This window comes from Lissotriton helveticus, chromosome 1_2, assembly GCF_964261635.1.
Source record: "Lissotriton helveticus chromosome 1_2, aLisHel1.1, whole genome shotgun sequence".
Taxonomy (NCBI): domain Eukaryota; kingdom Metazoa; phylum Chordata; class Amphibia; order Caudata; family Salamandridae; genus Lissotriton; species Lissotriton helveticus.
In genome coordinates, this window is record NC_136058.1 from 441,918,115 (window position 1) to 441,934,905 (window position 16,791).

Below are 16,791 nucleotides of genomic sequence, written 5' to 3' on the forward strand. Positions count from 1 at the left end.
AATGAATAAGCTGCCTCCGGGGAAAACAGACATTACTCCCACCTTTATTGGGAGAGGGTGTGAGACCTTTATTGATTTCACCTTTGTATCTACCACTTTTTACTCTCTGTTTACCGATTTTTCTGTGCAGTCGAGTGAATGTAGTGAACACAACCCAATTTGTGTCTTAGCAGGCTGGTCCAGAACACTCAGACACACCAAGGTGGGTGGGGGCTGATGTCCCCCTTAAAGCAGTGGAAGCGGGAAGGAGCATAACGTGGGGTTGTATTGTCCCAGAGCTACTCCATTAGTCCCTTTTAACTCAGTCTCACAGTGAGTTTGCCACCTGTCTTGATGATGATGCAAGTGCTCCCGAAATCATGGGTGCATTTGGATCCATGTCTACTGTCATAAGGAAGTTACTATGGTCCCCGAGTGGGGGCTGTAAGCAACCAGGTCCACGAGGGTTTGACTCGGCGTGCTCCCAGGCTTCCAGGAACCTGAGACAGGCCTTGGGTGTTAAGCCCCGAGACCGGGTGGCGGTCAAAGGCCTACAAAGAGCATATAAGGCTGCCCTAGCAACTCACAAGTCTGCCCTGAAGGAGGAGGCCTGGATCGATTTAGTGGAGGCTAGTACAATGCATAATAGCTCAAAGTTCTGGGGCATTATTACCAGCCCATTTCTATCTGGAAATAATGCTAATTTACTGGATGCCCATATAACAGAGGATGATTGGGTACATCATTTCAAGGGTATCTTCCAGTCGGAAACCCCGCCAACTGAGGGGCAGGAAAGGGTGGAATGCAAGTCAGAACTTATTTTCACCATGCAAGGTCTGTCTAAAAACAAGGCCCCCGCGCCAGATGGGATCACGACAGATCTCTACATCTCCCACGTAGAAACCTGGGTGCCTGTCCTCACAGCTGTTAGCAATGCTGCAGTCCAGGTTGGCAGGCCAGATTCTTGGGCTTTATCGATTATAGTCCCAGTATTTAAAAAGGGAGATCGGGTCAGGACCTACTGTTATAGGCCCATTTCTCTTCTGGACTCTGTGGTGAAGGTGGTGGGCCGCATGGTACTTGACACACTTGTATCCTGGGTTGATGAAAACAACTTTTTATCCGATATCCAAAACGGCTTTCTTTCAGGTCGTTCCACTGTGGGACAGTGTTTAAACCTGTACATGGTTCTGAACAAATACACTGTGGCTCGTTACAGCCCCATATACCTAGCCTTCAAGGACCAGAAAGATTTTGCAGCCGTTTTTAACTTTGCCAGCAGAGTGGGAGGGAAGCCAACAGGGCCTCTTTTGAAGATATATGAAGTTAACTATATTTCAAAGGTTAGTTATGAGAGTGAGATATTGGGCCACATTGGGGTAGGGGCAGTGCAAAGTGCTGAAAACTCTTTCCTGTGATGGGCCTTTCAGTCCCACAAAGCACCCCGTATTATGTCGTGCACGAAGAGTTGGGTATACCTTTCCTCTCAGATGTACTGGCTTTCCATCCCCTGGCTTTGTGGCTTAATATTTGGGCTAGCCAAGACACTTCACAAAGACGTCCTATGGGAATGCCTTTCACTTGACCAGGTCTCGCGCATCCGATGGCTCCAGTATATAAGAGTTAGCCTCTCCAGGGTAGGTAGGAACTATTCGCTAACCCTGAGCGCCGATGTAAGAGGGACCTTTCTCTGGTCAAAGAGTGTTTTTTAAGAATGAGCCACTGTGATAGAGAGGGAAATGAGCTGTGTTAGCCTAGTGTGCGTATGTACATCGTGTTAAAAACTGCACCAACCACCGAACCTTATCTTCTAGGGCTTAAAAGCATCCGTGATCATTTTCTATTGACCCGGTTTCGGCTCAACCTCTGCCACTACCTCATGGCACACCCTCCCGGCTTCCACAGAGGCCAGTGCCTCATGCCCTGTAGCTGCAACAGTGAGTCTCCTCAGGACATGATGCACTTTATAATGTTTTGTAGTTTTTATGCTGTTCCTAGAAAGTTATTGATTATTCCCATTCTCAAAAAAGTGGGTTTTAGCTTGGTCAGACTCAGTGTGCTATATTGGTCATGTAATTATTTAGTTGGGAAGGCATATACGCAATCAGGGGCTGGTGGGGTGGGGGGTTGTTTGCTGGTATAAAAGTCTACGGCATTATTGTAAATTCATTAATGTGTGCTGCAGTCTCCAGGTTACAGAGCTACGCAATATATGTGACCTGTGACAAATAAAATCTGTTTTAAAAAAAAGAAAAAAACTGGGTTTTAGGAGGATGAGACCAGCTCTTATCTTTTTACAACTCCTCTCTAATGACACTGTTTTGCAAACGCTTTACTTTTTACGGTCAAGCTGCAATTAACTTCTGTATTGTAATTCATTAATTTGTATCTTGTGTTCTGATTAACTTGGACATATTATATTTGTCAATCTGTAACTTGGAAGATGTTTTATCATTTTATGTATGACTTTTATGGTTTTCTTTTATAAAACCGAATAAAGTTTGTTGATAATAATCACTAGGGGATTCATTTACAGGGTAGCATAGTATCCCTCACAATAACTCAAGAAATCATAGTCCACACAATGTACATGCTTTGTTCCCCCTACTTCCAGCCTTACATATACCCCTAATCACCTGCCCAATCCTCTCCCTGCTGATGCCAATGTCGTCCTCCGTCAACCCGCAGACCATATTTTTGGCCCCTTTGAAAGTGCCCATACAATAAAAATGCTGCAGTTGTAAATACATATCAACTACCATTTGTTGTGTTTGAAACATTTTATTGAATAATGAAACCTAATAAACATAAGCTGATTATTAAAACAAAACAAAACATCAGTTGCCATACACATAAGAGACAAAATTTGTACATAAAAATCAACATACTGTAACACAGCAAAGTTATGTAGAGCACAATTCTTAATTTCGGGCAATCTTTAAAGTTTAACAATAGAAACAATCATAAAGAACAGGAAAGGAAAGAAAGAAGGTGGGATACAGTGATTTCATTAATGTAATGCTTCCTACATATAGAAAAACAAATACTAATTATTTTCCTTAAACAATAAAGTCCTCACATTAAAATACTAAGAGAAATATATTGAACATTGAACATTTCATATGTAATTAGAATTCAATTGGAATATTTTAACCTCCTCAGCATTATTTGAGTCATGATTACAACCTGAATGCTTTCTGGAAAGGAACGGCCTCATGGGGTTCAAAATCACATCTTTTCCAACAACAGGATTCAAATGATAAACTTGAATTTCAATTCAATTTATTGATTTAGGCCTTTTTGGAGATCAACAATTTGAAATATATACAAAATCCATACACTTTTGTAAAATTGTCTCCTAAACTTGAATTCCATCCACTTTTTGAATTAACACTTTCCATTCCAGCAAGCATCACAGGACCACTTGTTGTTATCATCCCAATTAGTGATAATGTTTCGGCTGGCAACAACAATAAATATGTTTAGAATTTTACTTCCGAAAACAAAAACATGCCATTTCTGAATCAAGGTGCACAATCAAATGTAGGAACAGAAGGGCATCTTTTGGTGTAGCATTCATTAAGGTTTGACCAGGCTTGAAACTAGAATTCCTGATTTTTGGGACATTTAAATGTCATATTTTTGAAAAAGTTCTAACAGACCCAGCATGAGCTCCGAGAAAAATAGAAGATGACTGAATTGTACGTAGAGAAAATGTGCTGATAAGTAATCTATTGATGTAAAATACAGTGGTCAGGCAATGCTTATGGATCTAATCTATTCAGATTTTAACTCCATAGTTTGTTCAATAAATTGACTGAGCATAATACTTGATGGTCCATCTCTCAGATCAGTTCTATTACAGTTTTAGTTGTGATAACACTAATACAGGTCATTGATAAATAGATTTTAAAAGCCATAGGTGGAATTGATCCTTGGTCTAAATCTAGATTAAAGTCTGCAATGGAAACCAGTACAAACAGATCAAATCTAAATGCATTGAATATGTTTATTATAGTGGTTTAGAGTAAACCCAGAAGACACACATTGTTCCTGAAACTCAGAAAATGTATCTAAAGATTATGATTACATCCTATTTTATGTCCAGAGACTGCTTTAGCTGCTTTCCTGTTTAAGTGACAAAAGTTCTGCCGCTCAATGTAGTCCATCAATAACAAGCATTGTCATAGCCAATAGGTCTCGCCTTTGGGGCCTTATAAGTGTTTAGCCATACAGGTCCAGTAACAATGTAAAATAATTTCTCTTAAAAAAGAAGACTATAAACTAACTAAGCTAGACGTGACTTTATTACTGGTTAATCAAATGTTTCTGGAGGTTTAGTATATATAAACAACTCCTTTTTTCTATGGTGTGTCATATAAAGTTGATGCTTTAAATTTTGGTAAGAGTACACAACGTCAAATAATTCAATACTGCTTTTATATTAATATACCTTTGAAAGCTTGAAGTGAAAGACAATTCTAAGTGGCATTTGGTTATGAGTAGGCGCCAATGACTATTTCCGGATGACAATGTAAGTAGCATTTTTTGTATAAGATGTGTTAAAAGTATGGGTAGGGAAATGGCTATTTTGGCCAAAGGCTGCCCTTTCTATATGCATGCTAGTTTTAATTTGTAAACAGAATCACAATTTGTTATGTGGTACACAGTAATGTTAGATGAATCTGTTTTACCCTTCTGATAAGCAAGGGATGGCGATGAACCGTTTTTTCGTCCCTGGTTTTAAATGGATTCAGGTTGGAACAGAAGAGGTGTTGGTTGACTTTACCTCAGAAAATGGTTGTTTCCCGCATGCTGCTTTCATGCGACTTAAATCCCTTCAGAGGAAGAGGCGGCTGCATGCCTGCATATATGGCCAGATCAGTACTTGGTTGTTTCGGTTCTCCAGTTGGCTAGAATAGAAGCTGTTAAGGGCAGGGGCCCAGCTTCCCATTGGTGCAGCAGGTGCAGTGGCACCAGGTCCCAGAAGCCTTAAAGGCCCACTGAAACCTGATAACTGCTGTTTGTCACAGTTCAAACAGAGGCCTGAGGGGGCCACAGAACAATGATTATTGCTGTTTTCCACAGTCCAAATAAACGGCAGAGGTCACATTTCCTTTCTTGTCTTGGGGCCCAGGGCACACTGGCTAGGCCACTGGTTAAGGATGCATTGAGGAAGAGGTGGCGAGACAGGTGGATTATCTAAACAGCTCGACGATGACTTCATGCCTGGGTATTAAAGTATTCATTGCAATTAAAGACTTAAGCAGGAATAGATCTCATAATATAGGAAGGCCTATGTACAAATGCAGCTCGATTAGCGGCTGCCTTTTAACTTCTCACTTATCACTTCTCCTAATTTACAGTTTTATATTAGATGCAGACATAAATCGTGACCTATGAATATGTTTATCTATCTTTAGGTTCAAATGACCCATCTTTTCCATATGCAAGTATCAGACAGGTCGGGAACGCCTAATGGCGTTGAACTTGATAAAGCCACATTAATCACTGGTCTTGAAATACAAATGGCAGCATTAGGCACGCAGAGGTGTAATCTACATAATCTCATTATGTTCAGGGTACGGGGGAGTATTTAGGGCATAAAGCACTTTGACAAAAACATTTCTGCCACCATAGAAATTCAATCTTCCTTGTCCTACCTTAGTATACAAGTAGTACCACATTCTTTGTATACCTGAACTAAATAGGCACACAAAATAGTACCGTATTTAAAGGCCCAGTTCAGAATTACATGGAAGGTGCACTGTCCCAGACTACACAACGGTGCAGTTTTCAGTGGGTGCTATCATCCCACACAGGGGGGAGCACACCAGATTATGCTGGAAAAAACATGTGGTGCCCCAACGTAGGCGCAGTTGTAAACCACCAGTCTGCTTACATAGTAAAGCGTCTAGCCGCTATTAAGTTAGGTGGCACGTTTCCCCTGCAGGTGGTTGGGGTCTGTCACCATCCTGTCAGGTGGGGGGTATACAATCAGTGCGCCTCCTGACTGCTTGTTTGCATTTTCGCCCGTGTCAATAATACAGTGCAGTCCTTGGAGGAGTAGTCAATTTGTATTCATGAAAGGCACTTGTGTTTCTCGGATGTGTAATCCCCAGATGATGCCTGAACTGTTCCCCAATGGACTATTTGTACATCGTATTGAATTCTATGGTCTTATGAGCATTATTAATAATAAAAAAGAAAGATTTAGTGAGTGTTTATTGCCCTCTAAGTCACTCTACTTCTAAGCACCTAATACAGCTTGTACAGTGCTTACTGTCATCTGCTCACTTACATTATGCTTATTATGCTTAATATAAATAGTGCACAATTTAGGTGTTTGTGTCTGCCTACAACGTGGACCTGATACAAATAGCAGTACCTACAAGGTGGATGTTACAATTCAACAAGAGTTTAGGATACGCCAGCACAGATGACTTTGCATCAACATTACGGGGCATCAGTCTTGATGGCAAGCCAACTTAAAACTTATCAGTATTGTATACATTATTATCAGAGACTATACTTGCCTCTTGGATACAACTTTATAACAGAATTTTATTAATTTGTGTACAGTTGTGTGTATACAATAAAACAACCTCCCCACCATAATTGATCTGTCTATTCATCTTTTTGGGATCTGGAGTAGCATGCTACTCGCCGAAAAGCACTTCAACACTTCATCAGGGGTAGCAAGCGTTATATAAATGCAAAACCTTCCCTCTTCTATCTCCCCACAATCTTTTTTAACCCAACTAACAGACCAACATGTCCAGCTCTCATATACATTTTATATTACCCTATACTAATTCACCACAAATCATTTTTGGATCCTAGAGTAGTGTGCTACTTGCCGAAAAAGCTCTTCAAAGTTCGTATGGGGTAGTAAGTGTTATTTAAATCTAAATACATTACAATTACTGTTTACATCGGGCTGCACTAACACGAGGATAGAAGGAGAGTGGGGATTAGAGTTTATCTGCCCAGAACAAAGCATACTACAGAAAGTGTGTGAACAGTCTATATGTTGTGCACCGGGCAGAGAAAAACACAGCAGAGGTGGGAAGAAGGTAGGTAATCTGATGGTCAGACCTATGTGGAAAGAGGCTATCACTTTGGGCAGAAAAGAGGGCTTACACGGAGGACTACTTTGTTTGGATGGACAGCAAGAAAGGGAGGTCTGGAAGATAAGCCTGAAGCTCACTCATCCTGCAAGCAGAGGTGATGGCAAGCAAAAAAGCAGTCTTCAAAGGAGGCGAAGAGGACAATTATGTAGGCGCTCAAAGGGAGCACACATAAGATAAGTGAGGTCAACTCCCACTAGGGCATTACGAAAGGAGGAGGAAAGAGATGAGTAATGCACTTCAGAAATCTGTTAACAATAGGATCGATGGCCATGCTCAAGAACTCGGGGTACCAGACTTGGGACTGATCGCCTTTGATCTTCTTCAGCAATCTTGGCAGAAGTGGTACAGGAGGCCCCAACTCCACTCGCAATGAAAAGGGTCGCCGAGCGAGAGCCGCTTTGGAAACTCTAACACGCAGAACTGCTGACATTGAGCATTCTCTTCGGGGGCGAATAGATCTAACCAAGGCTCTCCCCACTACTGAAAGAGACCTAGCACGACCTTCGAGTGAAGATGCCATTTGTGATCCATCATGCACTGGCGGCTGAGTTTGTCCGTCCTGGCGTTCAGTGAACCTGTTAAGTGTTGAACCACCAGAGATATGCCCTGATGTTCCAGCCATGTCCAAAGGCGAAGAGCCTCTTGACATATGGTCCACGACCCCACCCTGCCCTGTTTGTTGCAGTACCACATGGCGGTGGTGTTGTCAGTGAACACCTGCACCACTCTTCCTTTGACAGAAAGAAGGAATGCCTTCAGTGCAAGATGAATCGCCCGGAGCTCCAGAAGGTTGATGTGGTGCCTGGACTTCGCCGGAGACCAGAGGTCTTTGATCTCCACCATTCCCATATGGCCACCCCAACCCAGGAGTGACGCATCCATCACTACTGTGAACTCAGGTTGGGGGAGGATAGAGCCAAAACTGTGCTGTGTCCAGAACCGCTCCGATGAAAAGGAGCTTATCGGTTGGAATCAGGTGCGACTTCAGCACGTTAACTGAGAACCCCAGCAAATGCAGGAAGTCCGTCGTAGTCTGGAGGTGGGAGCCTTCAACAGCCAGTCGTCGAGATAGGAGAAGACTGGAACCCCTGATCTGCGCAGATGAGCTGCGACCACCGCCATCACTTTCGTGAACACCCGGGGGGGGGGGCTGGTAAGGTCAAAGGGGAGCGTGATAAACTGAAAATGCATGTGGCCTACCGTGAACCGTAGGTAATGCCGGTGGGCAGGCAAGACGGGGATGTGAAAGTAAGTGTCCTGCAAGTCCAACGCTACCATCAAATCTCCAGGGTCGAAGGCAGACAAGACCTGAGCCAAGGTTAACATCTTGAACTTCTTCTTTAGGAGGAAGCGGTTGATGTCCCTGAGGACTAAGCTAGGATGCAGGCCTTTGTCCTTCTTGGGTACCAAGAAGTAGTGGGAGTAGCAACCCCGACCTACTTCTGGCACAGGGACGCGTTTGACAAAGAGATCCACAACTTCCTGGAAGAGAAGGGCCAAATGATCCTCCGACATGGGATGAAATCACCACAAACTGCATGACCCTTACGCACTCTGCTGCTTGCGGAACTCCGCGTAGACCGAGTTTTTTTGTCACTTTGCGGAGTTTCTCACTGAGGAACTCCGCATAGGCTTAATCTTATCATGAAAAAATAGATATCAGTCATATGTTAAGAAACAAGGGTGAGTAGAAACCTTTTGGGTGGAGTAAAATTTAAGACATTATTATTGTGATTTTTTGGGCAATTAGTTGATTTTTTCAAGCACTAACACTTCTCTGTGTAAAGTAAAGACCTTGAGAGTTTTGTAACTTTCAGATATTCAAATTGTGGATTCTGTTGCAATTAAAAATATTTCCAGGCCTGAAATTTCTTTGGAGGTTGCATGCGGGCAGCCTAAGTTATCCTGCAAGTTTCTTGATGAATTCTATTGCAACTACAATATGTGCTCTCTCATGTAAAGTCAGGTTGTGAGAAGCTTTTCTGCAACTCAAGCTACGCCTTACTTTTCACCTGGTGTGGATGCACTTCTCATGTTTAGTGATATCTCCTTTCTGAGTACAACGTTTCTGGCTTTCCCCTCCTGTATATGGCTTTAGTCCAGTGTGAATTCTCTCATGTGAAATGACATTGTATTTGAGACTAAACCTTATCTGACATTCAGAACACACATAAGGCTTTTTTCCCCCGTGTGAGTTCGCTCATGTCAAGTGAGAAGTAATTTGTACCCAAAACATTGCTTGCATTTCGAGCACTCATAAGGTTTTTCCCCAGAGTGAGATCGCTCATAAAGCATAACACTGTCTTTCAGATTCAACCTTTTATGGCATAAGGATTTTCTCTAGTGTGGAGTTTCTCATCGTGAAATAGCATTTTTTGCTGCAGCTTTTCTGTCATTCAGAGCACTCATAAGGTTTTTCATCAGTATGGAGTCGCTTATGGTTAGTGAGGCTGTGCCTATTAAATAGGAATTTCTGGCATTCACAACATTGGTAATGTTTTTTCCCTGTGTGCGTCTGCTGATGTACTGTGAGATTGCATTTAAAATTGATGCTTTTCTGGCATTTGGAGCACTGAATCATTTTTGATGGTGAGTTTTCTTATGGTGCATGTAACCATCTCTACCTCTGAATCTTTTCTGACATTTAGAGCACTGATAATGTTTTTCCCCAGTGTGGATTTTCACATGTGCAGTGAGACTAGATTTTTGGCTGAAACATTTTTGGCATTCGGAGCACTGATAAGGTTTTTCCCCAGTGTGGGTTCTTATATGCTGAATGAGACGTCTTTTTTCACTGAAACATATCTGGCATTCAGAGCACCTATAAGGTTTTTCCCCAGTGTGGGTTCTTATATGGTGAGTGAGATTGCGTTTTTCAGTGAAACATTTGTCGCATTCAATGCACTGATAAGGGTTTTCCCCAGTGTGGGTCCTAGTATGTTTAGTGAGTTTTCTTTTGTCACAGAAAAATTTCTGGCATTCAGAGCACTGATAAGGTTTTTCCCCAGTGTGGGTTCTTATATGCCGAGTGAGATTGCGTTTGTCACTGAAACATTTGTCGCATTCAATGCACTGATAAGGTTTTTCCCCAGTGTGGGTCCTAGTATGTTTAGTGAGTCTTCCTTTGCCACAGAAACATTTCTGGCATTCAGAGCACTGATAAGGTTTTTCACCAGTGTGGGTTCTTATATGCTGAGTGAGACTGGGGTTGTCTCTGAAACATTTGTCGCATTCAATGCAGTGATAAGGTTTTTCCCCAGTGTGGGTTCTTATATGCTGAGTGAGATGGCATTTTGCAATGTAAGATTTCTGGCATTCAGAGCACTGATAAGGTTTTTCCCCAGTGTGGGTTCTTGTATGCCGTTTGAGGCTGTTTTTGTCAATGAAGCATTTCTGGCATTCAGAGCACTGATAAGGTTTTTCCCCAGTGTGGAATCTCAAATGTGCAGTTAGAAATGATTTAAGTTTGAAATGTTTTGGGCATTCAGAGCACTGATAAGGGTTTTCCCCAGAGTGGGTTAATGCATGTTGATATAGACTCCGTTTAATACGAAACCTTTTCTGGCATTCAGAGCACTGATAAGGTTTTTCCCCAGTGTGGATTCTCATATGCTCAGTGAGATAAGATTTACTGCTGAAAATTTTTTGGCACTCTGAGCACTGAGAGAGGTTTTTCCCAGTGTGCATTCTCTCAAATTCAGTGGGATGAGATTGATGGCTGAATCTTTTTTGGCACAGGTAACTTATTTCCCCAACTTGGGTTATTTTGCTTTGATTGAGGTGGGTTTGAACACTGAATTTGTTCACACAGCACGTGTTTTTATAAGGTGTATTACTAGCGTTACATTTAGTTTTCTCTTGCTTATATGCCACGGTACGAGTGAACCCGATTTTAGAGTCTGGCTTGTTTAGATAATGTTCAGTATTTATCTCTAAAAGAAATTATGTGTAATCTTCTTAACACTTTAATTGAGCAAAATATGTCTAGAAGCAGCCCTGTAACACCTGTCGAAATGTTTCTAGCAGATAATAGTCTTTTGGTTATAGCCTCTCCGGCAGCAACATATTTTGTGACTGAAGTTTTTCTCAAAACTATTCTTATAGTGCAGTGATAAGGTGTTAGTCTGATATTTAATGATTAAACTGAGAAGTACCTTTTTACACTGACCTAATGGCAGTAAGTGAGAACATTAGAACATGCACAGTACTATTTTGGCTCACCAGTCGCAGAACATCAGTTAATTTTACCCTTTCTATGTTTGGTGTAAGGTGTAGTTCTGAAGACGAGGATTTATTTACATTAGCTATAGCGCAACGATGCTCATTTAATCAGTTTTTACATATCACTCCTGCACAACAGATAATGTTGAGGCGATTTACATAGAATTACAGAACAGTACACATTAAAAAAGAAACAATCTGAGATAGTCATGAAAACAATAAAGTGGTGGATTTTTAAGGTTTTCGCCAGAGCAGAGTGGGTCGAGGTGTTATATCCCGAGGCAGATAGTCTCAAACTTGTGTAACTGGTTAAAAATGGTTGTTGAACAGAGGCGATTTTCCAATCTTTTGGTTGTTAACGTGTCAGCTTCGGAGTCTTCTTTCAGAGTCTTTTCTTTGATGGTTTACAGAAGAAACCTTTTGTTATATCTTTCTTTTATGCAGTGTGTGCTTCCTCTCTGAAATTACATGATGCTTTAGATGAACGTTATTCTGTCATGCTGAGGCAATTTGTCTTTCTGATAATATTTCAGATGAGGATGCTGTGATTGGTCTTTCTGGGATTATTTCTGATGCTGTGTGCACAGATATGGCTTTGCTCAGTGTTAATGAAATGCTAAATTAGAGACTTCACTTACAGATATAGTACTTTCCTCAGCTCCCACTTCCTCGCCACAGCTAGATTCTGGAAATTGTTTAAACTTAGAATGCTGGATGTCCTTCAGTTTTTCAAAATAATCCTTCTTATGGCACTAACATTCAGTTGCCTGGTGCTAAATCTTGCTTTCTTCGTCCGTAATTTCAATCACCTATAGTATTAAAATTAAATAGTTAATGCATAATACATGTACATTTCCACAAAAATAATTTACAAGCAGAGTGTAGAATGGTAGCCTGAGAGTACTTGGATGTAGGAGTGACGATTTGTAGAATTTCCAACATTTTATTAAGCTCACAAAGGAAACATGTACCCTATGGACTTGTAACATAGAACCCCAAAGGCAGATATTAAAGTCATATGGACTGGCACCAAACAGATATTTAAAAAAGAATACTATTAATTTATTTTTAATGTAGATTTTTGAGATGGGAATTTCCCTCCCACGGAAAACAGGTGTTTTCCCCTGCCCTGAGTTACCACCTACTTGTATCTGGTACCGTGACTTTTGAGTTCTGGCCTCTGCTGCAAGCAAATCTATAGTGTGTTGCAAGGACTATGCCTAGACCTATCCCTCAACTATGGTCCAGAGTATGAATCAAGGGCAATGAAATTAAGGCATACTTTCATGTGTCAGATAGTTACTAACTGGTACTATACGCCGGAGCGCGTGAATCGCTTTGACCCTCGATGTAGCGATCTGTTGTTGAAGGGAGTGTGGGGAGAAAGGAACATTGGAACACATCCTCTGGAGTTGCACCCACATACAGCCATACTGGTCCCAAGTACTGGATGAACTAGATCTTCACTTAGAAACTCGGCTCTCTCGTTTTCCCTCCTATATCCTCCTGGGCCTGCCTAACCCATTGATGAATCCACTTAAATCCCGAAGGGGACGACTAATAGTGATTGCCATAGGGGAGGCCTTGCAGAACATCTTGATCCCCTGGCGCACCGCCCAAATCCCTACACTCTCCGGCTGGCTTCAACGGCTTTGGATGATACTGGGTATGGAGAAATTCACACTCACACTGGCTGGTAGGGGGTCGGAGTTCCCTGAGTTGTGGTGACCCTTCTTGACCCTCCTGGTGTCCGAATTTCGAGAGTTGACATGCCCCAGATATCTTCGACTACTGCGTCTCCCAGACACGCAGACTCCTAGTGACAGTTCCATGAAAATTATACAAGACGACGCTGATCAGGGCGTAGCCTTCCCCTTTATCCCTTCCAATTTTACGTTTTTCGGTGGACAAGGGGCGGATGGGGCGGGTGGGGGGTTAGTTTGGAAAATTCTTTATTTGTTCTTCTCTTGTTGATTCTGTCGACTCGCTCCATGCTGCTTGCCTGTGGTAATGTTAGAAATTGCGACCTTGTGGTCTCCTTTGCATTCTGTCGTGGGAGCTGAGGGTCCTGTTTTTCTTCTGTCTAAAAATTAATAAAGATTTAAACCATAAATATTTGGGCGTGTTTATTACAAGGGAGCCACAGACAGGAACATACTCCAGAAATTAGACCGGCTTCGCTGGGATGCCCCACACTTGCAGGCGCTCCCGCTCTCCTTTCTGGGCCGAGTTGCCCTATTTAAAGTGAATACCCTCCAGGGTCTCCTGTACATCGTGCAAAAAACGTCCTTTAAGATCCCACCAGATATTTACTTTCAAAAGGTAGACTGAGAACTTTGGCTCCTGTTGTGGGATGGTTGCACTTCGTGCTTAGTAAGGTATAGAGGGGAGATTAAGGTGGACTGGCGGTCCGGAGCATTCTCAAGTATAACTGGGTCACGCAGCTGGTGGCAGTCAACAACTGGGTTTTTGCGGACCGCGAGGATCCTGCTTACCGGGTAGATCAATTGGCCATGGGCAAGAGAGGTTACCTCACCCCGGTGCTGTATTGAAGAAAGTACTCATACCCAAACAGTGGTAAGGGTGTGGAGAGAGGCTACCAAGTGTTTAGGCTGAGAAGGTAAGCTGACTGAAATTACTCCACTGTATGATGGTGATCTCTTAAGTGCAGTGGGAGGATTGCAGGGCTTCACAAAATGGGGATTGGTTAGCTTAGAGCGGCCGGGCGATGTGTGGAGGGGACAGGCGTTTGTGTCCTTCACGATCCTACAACAAAAGTATAAATTAGGTGACTAAAAACGGTTCTTACATTTGCAGGTGGGTCACGCTCTGCAAGGTCACATCTGGGAAGGGGGGAAGTTGCCTGATGCATCCCTACTGGAGGACCAGCTGCTAACTAATCCACTGACCGAAAAAGCAATCTCAACCATCTATAGGAAGTTGATCTACAATTCTCTGGATCCCTTGGGGATGTTTCAGGCAGCCATTCACCAACTTTTGTGTTTTTCAACAACAAGCTTTCAAAGCTGGAGTTTGTTTTTAAAAACCAATAACTAATCACTCTCACACCCTTGGAACTTTCTCCCTGATTAATTTTCTCCCAGGAAGTGGGATTCATTTAAAAAGAAATTCTCACCACGACTGCCATGTATTCCCTGTTGGTCCTGAATAAGAGAAAAATACATTAGACAGCCTGATCTAGAGAGGAAGGGCTGTCCGATCTATTTACAGGCAGACCATCCGTTTGTTGGACGGGATACCCCACCACGCTTGTGAAGGAGTACCCTGCTCACCAAACTCTAAATCAAGACCTTTATCTTGTCTGTGCTATGCATATATCTCTAGGTCTGCTTCATTATGTCCATCAGTCTTTGTATTAGTTACCTGTTATTGAGGCTTGTGTGTTTAGTACAGCGTAATCTTACGGTGTGTGTGTGGGTTTATTTGAACCCTGCGGTTTAATTTGCACTTGTTGTTTATGCGGTGTTATGTGGTGTTGTCACACCCTTGTAATTATAAAAAGTATGTGACAGGCGACCAGGAGCCTCTTGCCCGTGACTTCTGAGGAAGTAATGGTGCACAGTTAACAGCAGCAACATTTCAAAGTGTCAAGAGCCTGATTTAGAGTTCGCTGGCCGGGTTACTCAGACACAAACGTGACGGATATCCTGGCTACCGTATTACAAGCACCACTGAATATAATATATGGGAGCCTCATTTCTTTCTTTCGTACTTTCTATTCCCTTGTTTTTATTATCTTTATTTTACTCTTTTTTTTCTTTCTTATTTCTTTGTCTGTTTCTCTCTATTCCTGGTTTATCTTTCATTCATTTCTTAATTTAAGAATGCTTAGCCTCCTAAAGCATTTTTTTCATTTGCATTTCTTCTTTCCTGTCATGGGGATGACTGCACAGATATCCTCAGAAGTAGGATCTTTTGAATTCTGCAAGAACCTATTTACTAATGGTCCTAATTGAAGGTGTCATTTAGAAGTTAAATATAAGTTTCTTATGTGAGGTACGGCGGGTATGTGTGAGAATGTGTGTGAGAGAGACAGACAGAGAGAGTGTGTGTCTGTGTCTGTCTGTCTATGTCTGAGTGTGAGTACTTGAGCGTGGGGAGCCGGCTCTCACTATACTATACCAAAAAGAGGTATAGTGTGCAGAGAGTCCAGCGGATCCCCAGAGATTTTACAGAGGTTAAAGCAGATAATAATAATGCTCTTTTGTGGTAGTGTGGGGGAGCAGTTAGACATATGTGAGGGTAGTTTTAAGCATTTGTTGTACACACAGGTGCAATAAATGACACACACTCATTGAATAAATCTGAGACCAATTTAAGAATGATACTTGGTTAGATTTATTTTGCTGAACCACAGAATTTCATCTTGAGTAAATACGTTTTGCAATAGAAATACTGTTCAATATAAAAAGTGGACAATTAGTGCAATTTTCAGACTTTGCAATGTTAACCTATGGGGTGAAGAAAACATTCAACATACATACGGGGAGCATCTCCTTACAAGACCATTCTTCGGAAGTTAAGGTCAGTATTGGACAAGGTTCACTTCAGAACCAACAGTGCACCACCAGCGGCACAGGGGCGCCCAAGTGCAAGTTCAAGGTTGGAAACCCAATATAAATTAAGGGGGACTAGGGCAATCGGACAGAGGCTGCTTGCAGATAAGTAACAGCGGCTTGCGGGAACTAGTTTGTAGTTCAGAGACTGGGGATGCCACCTAAAAACTAGATTTAAGGGCGTTACAAGGGAGTGACAGGTAATGTCCAATGGGCCCTTTGCCTGGGGTGTCTACACCCTCTAACATGCCCACCTTCTGTGAGAGGAGGACACAGTCCTAGCCCAAACTGGATAAGTCCCATCATATTCAAGATGGTGGGCACTGAAAAGTGTACTTGACCTAGCCTCCAGCACCCGTGGGGAGGAGTTGGCAGAGGGGGGCACATCTCCTATTCTATCTAAGGTTTCCGGCCTGTCCTGCCGCCAAAAAGGGGGTGAGGACAGGATGGAGGCCAGCTCCTTCGAACAGGAGAGGCTGGGGTCGCAATACAAAGGAGGCAAGACCTTTGAAGCTCCCCACCACGGATGGCTCTTCCTGTCCAGGGAAGACCTGAACACCTCCACCCAGGAAAGGCATTGTTCTCAGCTTCAGAGTGCGCAGGCACTCTCCCCTGAGGTCAGAACACACTCTGGTGGTAACAGGCTTGCTCAGGCCAGTCAATGACCACACTAAGGATTGGTAGGTTTCAGGGGACCCATCTAAGGGGCCCTCTGTGTGCAATTTTTATTAAAATCGACACTGGAATCAGCACAAGTTTATTATGCTGAGATGCTTGGTGCCAAACATCACATATTTCAGTGAGGCAATCATGGAGCTGGCGAACTCATAATGACTAGTGTCCAGCCTAGGTACTTACTATGACTTCCCTGGTCACTTACA

At 42.5% G+C, this 16,791-nt stretch overlaps 1 protein-coding gene across 3 annotated transcripts in view; it reads right to left on the reverse strand.

Moving 5' to 3' along the window:
- Positions 1-2,754: 2,754 nt before the first annotated feature.
- LOC144807681 (uncharacterized) overlaps positions 2,755-16,791 on the reverse strand; it is a 50,288-nt gene continuing 36,251 nt past the window's right edge. For all 3 annotated transcript variants that reach the window (XM_078673319.1, XM_078673318.1, XM_078673320.1), the window contains 2 exons: positions 11,972-12,142; positions 2,755-11,791 (listed from right to left, as the gene is read on the reverse strand). In XM_078673319.1, coding sequence (XP_078529445.1) covers positions 9,690-10,799 — 1,110 coding nt within the window. In that variant the 5' untranslated portion in view covers positions 10,800-11,791; positions 11,972-12,142 and the 3' untranslated portion in view covers positions 2,755-9,689. The remainder of the gene's footprint in view (positions 11,792-11,971; positions 12,143-16,791) is intronic.